This window comes from Meriones unguiculatus, chromosome 11 (genome assembly GCF_030254825.1).
Source record: "Meriones unguiculatus strain TT.TT164.6M chromosome 11, Bangor_MerUng_6.1, whole genome shotgun sequence".
NCBI classification, from domain to species: domain Eukaryota; kingdom Metazoa; phylum Chordata; class Mammalia; order Rodentia; family Muridae; genus Meriones; species Meriones unguiculatus.
Window position 1 is genome coordinate 101,425,634 of NC_083359.1, and position 15,725 is coordinate 101,441,358.

Consider the following 15,725-nt stretch of genomic DNA (forward strand, 5'->3'; position numbering starts at 1 on the left):
TCACCCCTGAACAGACCCTTTACCAGTGTCTATCCAGAAGAAAAATGATCTCCCTTGATCTACACATGACTCAACAATGAGGATGCTCCTAGAAGTCTTAGGTCATGCAGTGTGGTGGGGGAAGGGACTTACCTAGTAACTAAGCATCATACTTAGTGGGTAAAGAGGACTGACTACTTCTTAACTCCAGTATATTGCCACACAACACATATTTCTGGCCAAATTTGAAAACTTGTAAATTCATCATTACAAAACATTTCTCAAACAAAACCAAACCTGGCATACCCTCTATCCTACCCTCCCCAAACTGTAACAATCTTGAAGGCGGCACAATCCCTATCTGGTTCAATGCAGAAATTTTGACCATAAAGGTCAAAATGTTTTAACTATGAATCTTCATCAAGTCTGTCACTTCTACTGTGTATTTTAGAATCTTAAATGTCAGGATCACATAAATGATACATATTTATAACTGCACAGAACAGCTAAACATAGGCACTAATAGAAACTCATTTAGAGAAGTAAATTCTGACATCACAAAAACTACCTTAACGGTTCTAAGACTCAGCTTACACGGGCCAGCCCAGCATTCTGGGTGTGTGGCACTGTTACCTTTCCTGGGATGAAGCAACAGAGGTTGGAATCCACATACTTCATGAAGGTCATATTTAGCAGGGACAGCCTTGTTTCCACAGCAGCAAGTATGTCTGCATGACGAGCTAAAGAATGGTTCCTCCTTTCTGACTCCCTCCTAAAATAACAATGAAAGTCAGTAGCAACCGTTAAAGCAGCAGTGTAGAAGAAAATGTTAACCAATCAAAGTATCTAAACAAACAGATGAACCTTAACAGGCTAATTTAGACATCTGCAACTGGGCCGTAACTGTGATGCTGGCAGTGTAGCTCAGTGATAGATCACTTGCCCAGTATCCAAGAGGCCCTGGGTTTGATCCCAGCACAATGACACCGGCAGTGTAGCTCAGTGATAGATCACTTGCCCAGTATCCAAGAGGCCCTGGGTTTGATTCCACCACACTGACACCCACGCACCCACACCCACCACCACCACCACCACACACACACACACACACACACACACACACACACACACACACACATTTCTTCTGCTGGTTATACCAAGCCCAATAGTTATTAGAATCAGCGAAAACAGTTAGATGAAAGAATTAAACATGTACACATAGACAAGACTGTTTTTCCCATAAAACTGACCTCCTGCAAGCTCTTCTACCAGTTTTATTCATGTGACGCTCAGAATGCCTTTATTTAGAAGGCAGCTGTGCACACTGCACAATGCAATATCCTATTCAGTGTGTAGTTCACTCAGAGGAAACTCTGTACTAAACAGAGTGGCACAACCATCACCATTATCTAACTTCGGCACACCTTCATGGCCACAAACAGGAAGCCTGGACCCCCTCATCAGTCGCATCCATCTGCCAACCCCTCATCTACTTTGTTTCTATGACTTTTTTATTGTCAACATTGGAATAAGTGGGATTGTAATGAGTAGCTCTTTGTGCCTGGCTTTTCACACTTGCTATAGTTCACACAGTTCACTGATGTTCTAGCACTGACCTTTTTATTGCTGAATAACATGCCCTTATACATGGACATCATCACTTTACACAACCAGGTTGTTTCTGTATTTGACTCTGACCGAAGATCTAAAAACATCTGTGTGAAAGTATGTGCTTTCGCTGTGCTGGGGACCATGTCAGGTGTACATGCTAGTCAAGTGCTCCACTGAGTTATAATCAGCTCTTGCTTTCAAGTTTTTGTAGGAAAACACATTTTTTTAAATTTAAAAATTCTTTTTTATGTCCTTTTCTTTCTTTTTTTTTAAAAGATGTATTTATTTATTATTTATACAGTATTCTGTCTGCATCTGTAGCCTGCAGTCAAGAAAAGGGCACCAAATCTCATTACAGATGGTTATGAGCCACCATGTGATTGCTGGGAGTTGAACTCAGGATCTTTGGAGAACAGACAGTACTTTTAACCTCTGCGCTATCTCTCCAGGCCAGGAACACACATTTTAATTTCTCTTGAGTACACACTTGGGGCAAGCTGCTTTATTGTAATATGTCTATTAACTTTTAACTTAGTTGTCTCCCTTCTTTGTTCATTTTGTCTTTTACAAAAGTACTTAATTTTATGCGTATGAACGTTTTGACTGCATGTACTTATCTACACCATGAGGGTGCCTGACACCCATGGAAGTCAAGAGAGGGTGACTGGAACCGGAGTTCCAGAAGGTTCTGAGCTGCCACTGGGTGCTAGGAACTAAATCTGGTTCTTTGTAAGGGCAACACGTACTCTAAACTGCTAACCAGCTTTCCAGGCTCCAGCCTGCCTTCCTGAGACAGGCCTCACCACGCAGCTCAAGCTGCTTCTTGCTTGCTTTGTAGCCAGGGTAGGCCTCAAGCCTGCAATTCTCCTGCCTCAGTTTCTTCAGTACTAAAATTAGAGGTGTGTACTATGCTACTTAGCTGGCCAAGCCACGCTCCTTACATTATGTACTCTAGGGGTTCTCAAACGAGTACAGCAGCTATAATCCTTTCTCTACAGAGTGTGGTAGTGGCCAGCTTTATATGCACAGGTTTTTGTTCTAGCCCCAATTTTTAAAAACATTTATTGTGTGTGTACACATGTGGAGATCATAGGACAACTTGTGGGAGTCAGTTCTCTTTACATCATGTGAGTTTTAGAGATAGAACTAAGGTCATCAGTGCCTTTGCCTGTTAAGAAACCTTGCTGGCCCCTAAATCCCAATTTATTATTATTAATCATTATTTCGAGACAGGGTTCCTCTATGTAGTCTTGACCATCCCAAAGCTTGATATGTGGACGAAAGTGGCTTTGAACTCACAAAGTTCCTCCTGCCTCTGCCTCCCAAGTGCTGAGATTGAAGGCATGTATCACCATATCTGGCCTATTTTTTTTTAAAAACATCATTCTTTTCCCAACTGAACTGTTGTCACCTTTACTGAAAGTCAAATAAGTATACAAAGTTCCAGACCCTATTTCGTTCCATCTGTCATTACATCTTATACCATACCATTTGATTACTGAGCCTTAGTACTACATTTTAAAATCGGAAAGTATTACTCTTCCAACACTACTACTCTAAAGCGTGTTAGTTATTTTGGGTCTCTTTCATAAGAATTTTAAGATTAGCTGTCCCAAGTTCTAAATATATGTATGTGCTGGGCTGAAATCTAATCAGGACTGTACAGCATTACACACAGACCTGAAGAACAGTCACACCCACAATAAAAAAATCTTCCAGTCCACAAATGTACATGCCCTGTTGTTTATTTATGTTTTTTTTCTCTTCCCCTGTTCTCTTTCTTTTCTTTCATTTTTGTTTTTTGAGATTCTTTCTTTTTAAAAGACAGAGTTTCTTGTAGCTCAGGCTGGCCTCAAATTTGCTAATGTACCTAACTGAATGCCTGATCCTCCTGCTTCCACCAAATGCTAAGGTTACATATGTACACCATCACACTGGATTCTTTCTTCTCCATCTGTCTGTCTGTCTGTCTATCTATCTATCTATCCATCCATCCACCCATTCAACCATCCTAGTAGAGCTAGTTGGCCTCAAACTCACCTGCCTCTGCCTCCTGAGTGCTGGGATTAAAAGTGCGAACCACCACTGCCTGGCTTATGACTCTGTTTTATTTTGTAAAGATTTGTTTATGGATGTTTTGCTTGTATGTGTGTGTCTCTGTGAGGTCCTTTTTTTTTTTTTTAAATTTGAAACAGGGTTGCTTTATGTAGCCCTGTCTGTCCTGGAACTTTCTCTGTGGACCAGGCTTGCCTAGAACTCAAGAGATTCACCTGGCTCTGCCTCCCAAGTGTGTGGGCCACCACAGCCTGGCAATATTACTCATTCCTAGTGTACAGAAATAGAGCTGATCTCAGAGTATTATAACCTACTATCCTTGCTGAACTTATTACCTCTAACAGTACATTGTTAGTGTATTCCTTGTATCCAAGAACATGTCATCTTTACACTGAGGGACACTTAGGTCCTTAGTTTCTGCCTCTTGCCCTGGCTAGAACAACCAATAAAAGGTTGAACAAAAACGGCAATAAGAACAGATGACAAGAGAGAGCATTTATTGTGATGGGATGTCCTTTGCTAGAAAAAGTTAAAACTTATGTATGAAAAATCTGTGCTCAAAAACAAAAACCAGAACTTACCAAGCAAGCCCACCCTGATCCCGGTGTACATCAAGGGCAGGGCTGGCTAGAACGTACCTCGGTAGCTGTGCTTTAACTTGCTTCTGACATAGATTATGGTACCTCTCCACCTTCAGAAACCCCTGGTTCAGCATCCTCTGACAGACCAAGTCCATTCTTTTACAAACCTATAAGCAGAGGGGAGACAGGATTTAAAAAAATAAATAAAACCAGTAACCAAATCATTAGTGATGAACTTGGGAGGGATGACTGAGGCAGGAAGGTCTCTGTTCCCAGGGCACCGTCTAACCTGAGTCACTGCCAGTGCCATCAGTGCCATGGACCTACTATGGCGTTTCACCAGGAAATCGTATTTGCACCAAGCAGTATCTCTTACTTAGTTGTGATGTAAATACCTGTCTGCAGTAGGAAGATCAGTAAAATGATACACGTGAAAGCTTTAATAGCTTCAAACATTTCCTTTTATAAAAAAAGAAGGTAAATTCAAATTTTACTTTAATCTCAAAAATATAATCAGAATGAGAATTTTTATTTCTTCTAGTGATTTGTCTCATGATGTCCAAGGCTTTCAGACTACCTCTGTTAAATTCTCCAAAGCATCTTCTGTACATCAGAAAGGCAACCACTTTGGCGTACTCAAGAATAGGGGTCTTTAATACAGAAGCACTGTGCCATTTGAAAGCTTCAGAGCCTGATCTCTCCAGAGTGCATGGTATATAACTCAAAGACAACTGAGACAATCACGAGAATGAAATAGGTCACACATGCTAATTCCTTTGAAAAACTAAACCAAGTTATAAAAATGTTAGTTTTTCCTAAAATGAACTTGAAGTCTCTGTTCTGCAGTTTATTTTTTATATCTCTGAGTAATCCTAGTATCCTTCTTATCTTTTAATATTTTAAATCCAGCACATAAAACCTAATTGGTTTTTTTTTCTTTCCCTTGAAAATTCTGCAATGCTTCAGTCATCAAACTAAAGACTGCTTCTCCCTGTATAGGGCTAGATGCTGGAAAGTACAAGCTACTGAAGCGAGTGCCTACCAAGGCTGTGCCAATCAGCAGAGGCTGTCTCATGCTTCTTTTAAAATCTGTCCTATTCCAATACAGCATCTATGCACAAATATTTGCTATGCATTTGTTAAGATGAAATGCTGATAAAATTGCTAAGCTTATTTCTCCTAGGAACACAGGGAGACAACAATTCCTGCACACTGACATGAATTTCACAAAGGCTTTCATGTTTTCATGCCATATGAAACACATTAAGGAAAAGTTATTTCCAACTGTACAGTAAGGTGAAAAATAAGTTGAGAGTAATGACAAACACCAGTAATCCCAGCACTCAAGAAACAGAGGCAGGAAGATTATTTCAAGCTTAGAGTGAGTTCCAGGCTAGCCAGGCGATGTAATAAGAACCTGTCTCAAAAACCCCAAATCATTGCTTTTTTAAACCAAGTGTGGGGGGGGGGCGGGGGGAGGTGTCTGTTCATTCAAAAGAAAAAAGTAACTGGGATTTACTTCCAAGTAAAATCAAAAGAATCTTTTGAATACAGCACAGTAAACCATTTATACCCTATAATAAATAGATTGAGAAAGTAGGTGGTGAGATGGTTCAATGTTATACACATGTAAAGAGACAGAGACAAGGTCTCACACAACCCAGGCTGTGCTTGAACTTATGTATCTGAAGATGGCTTTGACCTTCTCCTGATCTTCTTGCTTCAACCTTTCAAGTGCTGGAATTATAAGCATGTACATCACACCTGATTGTTAACATATGGGCATGCCTGCTCACATGCAGACAGAGTCTCATTTGGTGGCCCTGGCTGGCTAGCTGGCTGTGTGTGTATTCATCAGAGTCTCACTATGTGGCCCTTGCTGACCTGGAACTCATTACATAAACCAAGCTAGCCTCAAACTCAAAGAGACCTACTTCCTACTTCCAAGTGCTGGTATTAAAGGCATGTGCCACCTCATTTGCCCCTTAATATGTTTTAAATTTAAAAAAAATTTTTTTTTCCTTTTAAAAACCACGTTTAGTGAGGGGCATTACTTTACATTTTTCAAAGTTCTTTGCTAAAAGAAATTTCTAAAAGTTAATTCCACAAGAACATGCAGTAAATGTTTCAGTAGTTATGGGCATATAGACAAGGCCACAGACCACATAACTCCTAGTATATATGTCAAGGAGCAAGTGAGCAATTGCAGCAGAAGTATCTGCAGGCTCAGCTGCTCTTCCAGAGGACTCAGCACCCACATGGTGGCTCACATACCTTTTTAACTGAGGTCCAGGGGATCTGATGCCCTCTTCTGGCCTCTCTGAGTACTAGGCACACATGTGGTACACAGACAAAATACCCAGACACATAAAAAAGCAGAAACAGACCCACAAGAATGAATTATCTGCAATCGTACAGAGCCCATTTTGGGAGGCTCTGTCAGTTCTCTAGAACATACTTTAGATATTCAGCACCCTAATATGGAATAAACATATCACCACAAACTTGAGTACTGAGCTTTACTGGGAGAAACGTTGAGAAAGAAGATAGTATATTTATGCGTGAAAAGAAACAAAGAGGGTTAAATTCCTATCTTTCATGGCAGAAAGTTAAAAGAAAGTATGAAATAGAGTAGTCAAAGATTTCAAAGTGGTGCATCTGGAGTAAGAACTAGGAGGCAGAAAGAGACAATTATTTAAAACCCTAGGATATTTCTTTAGACTCTATAGACTGCGACACTGCTAAATTCTGAGATTAAATAATTTTTGAACAACCCATATTTATAAAACCCCAAGGTCAGTAGATTATTACTGTAACAACTTTTAGGTATTGTTGAAGTTATTTGTTCAGAGTTTTGTTCCACTGGACCCTGCCTGGTTCTAAGGGTTCCAGCAGGCAGACGTTACTAATGAGTGCTTTTCTAATGTGAATAGATAAGAGTCAGTATGGAGAATCTGAGTCAATATGAAAGTCAACCAAGAGAAAAAGCACATGACTAAAGATTCGAATTAGCCTCTGAAGGAAGAAATGGCAATACTGCATGCAGCATTCCAGGTGATGGTGTTTGCAAAGGAACAAAGTTTGCAACAAGCAAAGCACCAAGCAAATATTTCTGAAGACAGATCAGGTATATAGAAGATTTCTCAAGTCTTGAGCTTAGAAGTCAAATAATGAGAAGTCACTCTAAAAGGATGATCCCCAATCTACTGAAAGATACTGGGACAGCTGGTTATTTCTGTAAATACTGTAATATTAGGTTTGTTAAAATGTACCTCTGGAAACTCCCTGGAAACAGCTGAAATCAATATGGACAAACCCCAGAGGAAACAGCAAAAGATTAAAAAAAGATGTGTATAAATGAAGTCTCCACTGCCATCTGTAGATGGAAGCTAACAGAAAGGACAAAAACAGAAAAAAAAAATCATGTCACAAAGACAAATGAGAACAGCACACAGAAGCCAACATCAAAATCACAAGAAGCATTAGTCAACAGCGTCTGACACGCAGTGTTTTATTGGTCCTTCTCCTTTCATGAACGTTCAGTAAACACTGACAGCACAGACACAAAGATACAAGAGGATACACATAGCTTTTGTTTAGGATTCAAAAAGAGGCAAAGTCGTCTTAGGAAAACAGGACTGTACTGAATTTCCCCAAGGCAAACAATTTAATGATCACTGCTGCCAATGTATGCTAACGAGCACCTCTGAACTACCTCAGTCAGGCAAGGAGAAGCACAGTGGTAGAGTGCAGCAGAGGTGCCGGCCGGGTTCAGTACCGAGGGATGGCACAGCACCGCACACACAATTCCCAAACCGCCTCATCTAAAGTGTAATTCTAAATTTAGGGCTATGATAATAAGTTTCCAAGGCTAAAAGGAAAAAAAATTTTTTTTTCTGTTATTAACATCACAAAGTTAATCTTAGCAAATAGGCAGTTTACCTAAGACACACAAATTAAAACCACAGAGCATAATAAACAAAGATGATGCCTATGTTAGAAACTATCAGGGTTCACAGGAACTGGCTAGAATGGTGGGAAGGAGGGGCTGAGCAAGGCTGAGTGGAGTGGGGAAAGGCTGACCAACAGTCACTAAGATCCATTTGAGGCGCAGATGTCCAAAGTGCAAAGCTAACTACAGACATGAACCATGTACAGTGCAGTTATAAAATGCTATGCAGGAATTTTAAATGTTTCCACATTATGAAAAAAACTACAAAGGTTTGAGGTCCATGTTTATCCTATTTTGGACATTACACAACAGCTACGTTTGCCCAAACCTGCTCCAAGCATGGTGGTACATGCCTGTAATGTCAGCATCTGGAAGAAGAGCCAGCAAAGAGCTCATGGCCAGCCTGGGCTACATATCAAGTCCAGGCCAGCTTGGACTGCACAGTAAAACTGTCTCAATAAGCTAACAATAGTTTTCCAAATACATACAAAATTTATGTATCAACTTAAAAAAGAATAAAGGCTGGAAAAACAACCCCAAATGATGTAGGAAACAGCTTCTGGCAGTACTCATAGATTTTAAAAGTCACAGTCAATTTGAACATGTCAGGTGTAAAATTAAGTATATGCAACAGATGTGTAACCTGTCAATTAGCAGTTTCTGTATTTTTAAATTTTCTATGTATAGGTTTTTGCACACATGTGTTTCTATATACTATGTGTAGGCCTGATGCCTGCAGAGGCCAGAGAAGGCCCTAGAACTGGAGTTATGATGGCTGAAGCTGCCACCTGAGTGCTGGGAATGAACCCAGGTCCCCACTAAGAGCAGCAAGTGTTTTTAACTGCTGAGCTGTCTTTTCAGTCCCAGTTTTTCTAGTTTTCTTGAGAAGGATATATTTCCTTCTCATAATGGCACATTTATTTTAATGCAAATTATGTGCTACTACACCTGATTTGAAATGCATTTTACAAGTTATATGCCATGAACTCTTCAAAAGATCAATAGCAAAAGAGAATGAAAACGTGGCATATTCTGAAGTTTAATTCTTTATCATATCCAAGATGCTCCTCCTGCAAAAAAGATCCACAGGGGACAATGTTGAGGAGAGTTGAGGAAGCTGGATATAAACTGGAGTGCTAAGTCCCCTGGAAATAGATGGCACTGTGGTGATGTGAGACAAGTATTTAGAGGAGCATTTATATTTGTGCTCTTCAAGTGGATTCGTAAAAGGTGGGCTACACCGTTGCCTGTGCTTGTGCACCTAAACGGACCAATCCCACCTGGAGCAAGAGAATGGGCCACCCGTCACGACAAGGCAAATGTACCCCAATTTAGTGATAGCTGAAAGTCAGTTAAAATGAGTAATGAAGAGCACATCCATTGTGCCTGCTTTCTTTCCTATTTACTCTTCCAGGGGACTCACTCTCCCTCACCCACAGAACAAGCAACTTACCAAGTCTAACAGTATTTTAGTGCTTCCTAGAAAATTATGTCTACCGTACACAGACCGCCCGTGGACTTGTGCTAGTACACAGTGTGTGTATATGTGTGGGTGATCTGTCAGGATGCATGTCTGTGCACCATGTGTCCCTGGAAGCCAGAAGAGGGCACTGGATCCGTCACAACTGGGCTGCAGATGGCTGTGAGATGCCAGCCTTACGAGCACTGGACAGCAAACCAGGCACTCTGGAAGAGCAGCCAGTGCTCGTAATCACCAAACTGTCTCTCCAGCCTCCGTGGTATAGCACACACACAAGCAGGTCACAATCCTCAACCGACAGCAGGCAGAATTACTTTTCTTACATGGTTTGTCCCTATATATTCACTTGAAGGAAAATGTGAATTCATTTCACACTAGCCTGAGAAAAAAACACTTAGGAAGACTGTTTCCAGGACTCCTATAAAGGACCCCAAGAGCCAAAGAGGATAACTCTGATATTTTTGTTATGTGCACTGTTCTCCTCAGTAAAGGATGCAAGCGTTGATTAAACTGAGGTGCTCTGATCAAACACTAAAAATGGCTGTCTTGTTTATACTATGCTAATTCTCAGAAATTTTTTCTTGAGGGGTTAGAGAGATGATGACTCAGCAGTTAAAAGTGCTTAGTGTTTTTCCAGACCTGAGATTGGTTCCCACAGCTACATGAGAGGGGCTCACAATTGCATATAACTCTAGCTCCAGCGGATTCAACACCTTCTGGACTCTACAGCTCTTGCCTACATGTGGCTAACACACACACACACACACACAAATAAAAGCAAAATAAATCTTAAGATATTTTTCCTTGAGCTAAGAGTACTTACTGATACATGCCTGTATTTACAGTGCTTGAGAGGTACTGGCAGGAAGACTCTGAGTTCAAGATTATCCTTTGCTAGTTTGAAGTCAACCTAAGCTACACCACACCTGACCACCTCTGGCCTTCACACCCACACGCATGTGAATGCATCAGTATATATACGCATAACACCCACATGTGTGTACAGAAAGAATAATTTTAAAATCATATGAACTCCATGCTGGGCAAATAAAAAAAAAACCTAAAATAAAAAAAAATTACACCTGTTTCAGGCAAATACTAAGCACCACTTTTTCAGTTGGTATAAGGTAATCAGAAAACCCCTTTATTTCACAATGACTTGACTTTCTACTGTTTACTCACACAACAGTGAAATGTTTTAAGAACTATTTTGTTCAAAACACTGAAAGCTTACCCTGTATCATGTGGAAAGCACAAATGATACAAGGTATACAAGGTGAAACAGGGCTCAGGAGGATTACCAACACCAACCTTATTTCTCTGCACGTATGTGCCCTACACAGGTGAACACACGTGTACACAAAGCATGAAAAGAATCACTTCAGAATTCAGATGTATTGACAAACCTTGTGCTGTCATTTGGATCTGGAATGTCTCCTAAAGGTCGAAGCCTTACAGAAATGGTCTCTAGCTTGGCACTCGGAGGGGTGCCCACTAATGAGTCGTAGGTCACTGGAGCTGTCAGCTCTAAGGGGACTGTGGAAACCCGGCCTTTCTGCCTCCGCTCTCACCAGAGTGAACACTGCAGTACCAGTAGGCTTTTGCACAGTAAGGAACTAGAAGCCCAAGGCTCACAACAAGCCATTCACCTCATCAGTCAATCTCCTCCTGGTTTCTTGCACTGACAGAAAGCTGAACAACACCTCGATAAACTGAATTACAGAGTCTTACACCAATGAACATGGTACTCCATTAGGATTACAGCGCATGCCTGGAAACCAATCTTAGAAGCAAAGAGAACATTTAGTAAAGTTCTCTCCCAGGCTCCTGCGCCTGGCATTTCCACTTAAGACTGAGTAAACTGCTCATCAAGCCCGAAGGAGCATATAAGCTCCTGTTTCCCCTTGTAGAAAATGTGTCTTCAATGTATGAGGTGAGGGAACCTCACTAGAGCCTTCTGTGAGTCTCCTCTGGACTTCAGAGCATTTCTAGCTCCCTATGTATAATTATTGTATTTACTGTATTATAATTACTTTTAAAAGCCTGTTTTTCAAGTAAGTTGAAGCTCCATAAGGGTAGGAGGGTTCAGAGGATACAAGGTTCAAGGTTACCCTTGGCTACATAGCAAGTTTGAAGCTGGCAAAAAACAAAATAAACAAAACAAAACCCAAAAAACTGCTTGAATAAGGGTTTTTAAAAAATGATCTTGGAGAGCTGGGGATATGACCTGGCGCACAAACAAGAGAACCTAAGGCAGGGTGGCCGGCACCACTTTAAAAGCCCATGCTTACACAAAACAACTCTAATTAAACTCAGTGGTCCTAAAACACAAACCAGACTTGAAAGAAGGTTTGTTGGGAAGAAGGACATCCCTCCATGAGGGTTCTTGTATCTCAGTTCAGGATACGGCTCCAATGATTGATGTCTCTATAGTGGGCCCTACTTCTTGACGTTTTGGGCAGCTCCTAACAGGGCCAAGCTGGAGACCAGGAACCTTTGGGAGGCATTCCAGATCCAAGCACAGGGGATACACATGGCTTCTTCTACGAAATAAGTAGAAATGTTTTTCCTTCATGTTTTGTGTGTGTGTGTGTTAACCAGTGCAGGCGTATGTGCATGCTGAGAAATGAGGTTAATGTTTCTACAATTTCTCTTTCACTTTATTCTTTGTTGTTTTTTTTGAGACATGGTTTCTGTTGTAGTGCTGGCTGTTCTGGAACTCACTCTGTAGACCAGGCTGGCCTCGAACAAGAGACCCACCTATTTCTGCCTCCCAAGTGCTGGGATTAAAGGTGTACGCCACCATACCCAGCCACTTTATTCTTCTGAAGCACGGCCTCAAACTCAGAGCTTGCCAATACCAGCTAGGCTTCCTAGCGAGCTTGTTTCAGGGATCTCTGCCTTTAGAAGCTAGAGTTACATGTAGGCTGTCACACCCACTTGGCATACATGCGGGTTTTAGGGATCTGACCTCCATTCTTCTGACTGCTGAGCCCCCTTTCCAATAGCTTCTGCTAATGTACTTAAGACATTTCTCCTCACCAACAACTGTCAATGCTGGAGCGCATCAAAGTTTTCTTTACTTCACTATTCGTTGGAACAAAGATCAACTACAGTGGAAACCACCCAGTAGCATATTTAAAACTTTATGCTTCCAGATTCCAGATCATCCCAATCCTTTTCGTCAGTCCTCCCCGTTTTCTCAGCACTTTAGGTTTTTCCTGTGGGCAGTGTTCCACTGGTACTATGTTGTAGAAACCCACGTCCTGAAGATGTATTTCCTGCTCAATGCTCTCATTTATGCTTTGTGCCTTTCTGATTCTGGTGCTTTGCACATGTGTTGGGAAGGATATACAGTGTCTCCATAATGGCACTGTGACAGGCTCGCTGACTGAACTCCTTTACTTTGTGAGTAAAATGCACAGCACCGCACACTCTCTGTAAAACGGGGTAGTGGCTCTCAAGCTATGCAGTGGGACCCTTTCATCATGGCCAACTATTCTCCTATGGCAGTGAGGAGACTCTCACTCACAGGTATCCAGGTGAGGTTTCTAAAGCAATACAGTAATTCTATGGTGTACTCCTATTCTGACAGCTAATGGATATGTACTTTGTTTTCTTGTGTTTTATAGAATTTTCTAAGGTAAGCTTTTGGGATCTTCAATGACTTTTAAAGATTATAAAGGCACACTGAGACAAAAAAAAAAAGGTCAAGAGCTTCTAGCATGCAGTGAGAAACAAGGCGGAGAAGCTGCCCAATCCAAAGCAAAAGAAAAAGACCTCCATCGCCCTTCCTATCCCTACTACCAGCCCAATCCAGAACTATAGCTTTCTAATGCTGAAGAAAAACCATGGAAGGAACTATCAACAGCAGGTTCAGCTCTCTAGAGTGATCTAGACAATATCTCTGCACAGAGCATGGCTTTAGGTACTTGGTTACTAACTGGAAATTTCCATTCCAGGTAACAAGCAGTCATATTTATGTTCTGAAAATCTAATATTCCACTGTATTTATATGAACACCACCTGAACTACGGGGACCAATGACAATATCTCTACCACCTTGAAAACCCTACCATACACAACACAGGGCTCATGAGCTAAGGTAACATGTCCAAAGTTAACTTTGATCTACTCCCGCATACAATGTGAATTCTAACCCTTGGCCACCTGTTTCAAAGTCTCTCAGGTACTTATTGAGGGGTCTGTGTGACACACCAGAGCTGCACCAGCACTAATTTGTCTGCCCTAACTGGGAAGGCAACCAACTCAAAGTATATACCCTGCCATCTGAAAAGTTACGTCAGCCAAATACATTTTAACACATTATAGGAATTAAATATTTAACACTATTTCTGTGGAACCAGGATTTTAAGGCTGCATATGTTTGGGGAGCGAGATTTAGTGGTAGAAAAATAGCCAATTTAGTAAGGCATTCAGACAGACCCTTAGAAATCAGTAGACTGGAAAATCAAATTTCAATTATTTATGGTTACTGGAGGCAAAGACTATCACCGACTAACCTGAACAAATAATTGAAATGTTATTGTAGCAACTTCAGGTTAGAAATCTTTTACAAAATATACATAATATTAATAAGTACTTGGCTTGGGGAGGGGCATGCATGCAGAGGGTGGAGGAAGAGAGGGATTGGGACGAGAGGAGGGAGGAAATCACAGGGGGGGATACAAAGTGAATAAAGTGTAATTAATAAAGAATTAAAAAAAATAAGTACTTGGATTATGTACCTGCCTTTTAGTTAGGTGCTAGAAAGAGTTGGAAGAGTGACATCTTATAGGAAGAGGCAAGAAAGAAAACGGGAAAGGAAGAAAAAAGCAAAATACCTATCTCAAAAATGCATAAAGTGGATCCTGGGTCTTAACTGTGCTAAATGGGAGCCAACTGTGCTCTTAATATCACTCCCTTACTTCTTATTCAAGAGAACACAATGAAAGGAACTCAGGTAACGTGTACAGCAGATGCCAGCACATACACTTAAGTCTCTTGATTTCATGGCAAACGATTTGGGTAAAAACAACCACTTAAATTGAAAAGATATATACAAAGAGCCTGACTAGGCAATGTCTCCATTCCACCAATCTCACAAAAAGATCATAATTAAATTACTGCTGACACCCAGTGACAAGAAAGAACATCTGTATTTTACACCACTTGAATTGTGTTCTCTGAAGCCAATGGATCTAATGCCATAGATCCACATTAATTTCCATAAAGACACAGTAACATTATGTAAAGAAAGGAATGGGGCCTCCCTATTTCTAAAACCATCTGTGCAGGTGCAGGTATAAAACTGGCTGTAAGTGGGAATGGAGCACAACAGGGACTCCTTAAAAAAAATGTTTTAAATTACAAATTTGTGACACTAAAGGCCAGGAAAAAAAAAAAGCTTCAGATAGCTATACATTTCACATGAAAGAGATGCCAGTTATTAGTAAATTTGAGGGATCCATTTTACCTCAGGTCTCCAAGCATAGTCTATTTTCTCCCCTTTAAACAGGTTTTTTTTTTTTTTTTTTTTTTTTTAAAGAAAGAAAAATGAGTCATAGCTGATAGAGCATTTGTCTAGCAGGTGTAAGGCTGAGTTTGAACTCCAGAATGGTGAAAAAACAGTAACTCACAAACAAACAAAAATGAATGAAAGGAGAAAATAAAAGAAAAGGACTAATAAGCAAATAAAAGCCAGTTTTTCTCAACACTTAACAAAACAATTGTGAACATTCCAAGCTTTGCAAAGCCATTGTCTGGCTGACTGGCTCAGTTCAATCACACGTTATGCCCAACTGCCAAACACCATGTACATACAGCGTGCATCTTGGTCAAATATCACTCTTTATAAAATATAAAGAAATATTTATGCTTCTACAGGAAATTCCAGGATGATGTTTTGAAAATCAAGGACACTGTATTCTGAAATGCCTACTTCCAACTGAAGAAATTTTCCATTCTACAGACCAGGGGAAACATACACACAAAACCTGCCCATTTGAATGAATGATTGCAAGCTGTTTTTTTTTTCTTAAAAGATGATTTCTTTTGAAATGCAATT

The 15,725-nt window shown here is 40.5% G+C and overlaps 1 protein-coding gene across 2 annotated transcripts in view; it reads right to left on the reverse strand.

Annotated features, from left to right (window-relative positions):
- The window catches only part of Fbxo28 (F-box protein 28), a 31,000-nt gene that overhangs the window by 13,879 nt on the left and 1,396 nt on the right, over positions 1-15,725 (reverse strand). The window contains exons 2-3 of one of the 2 annotated variants that reach the window (XM_021633644.2): positions 4,284-4,393; positions 613-751 (exon numbers count right to left, since the gene is read on the reverse strand). In XM_021633644.2, the coding sequence (XP_021489319.1) occupies positions 613-751; positions 4,284-4,393 (249 nt within the window). Of the gene's footprint in view, positions 1-612; positions 752-4,226; positions 4,394-15,725 lie in introns of both variants that reach the window. The other variant, XM_060364850.1, reaches the window with a different exon arrangement.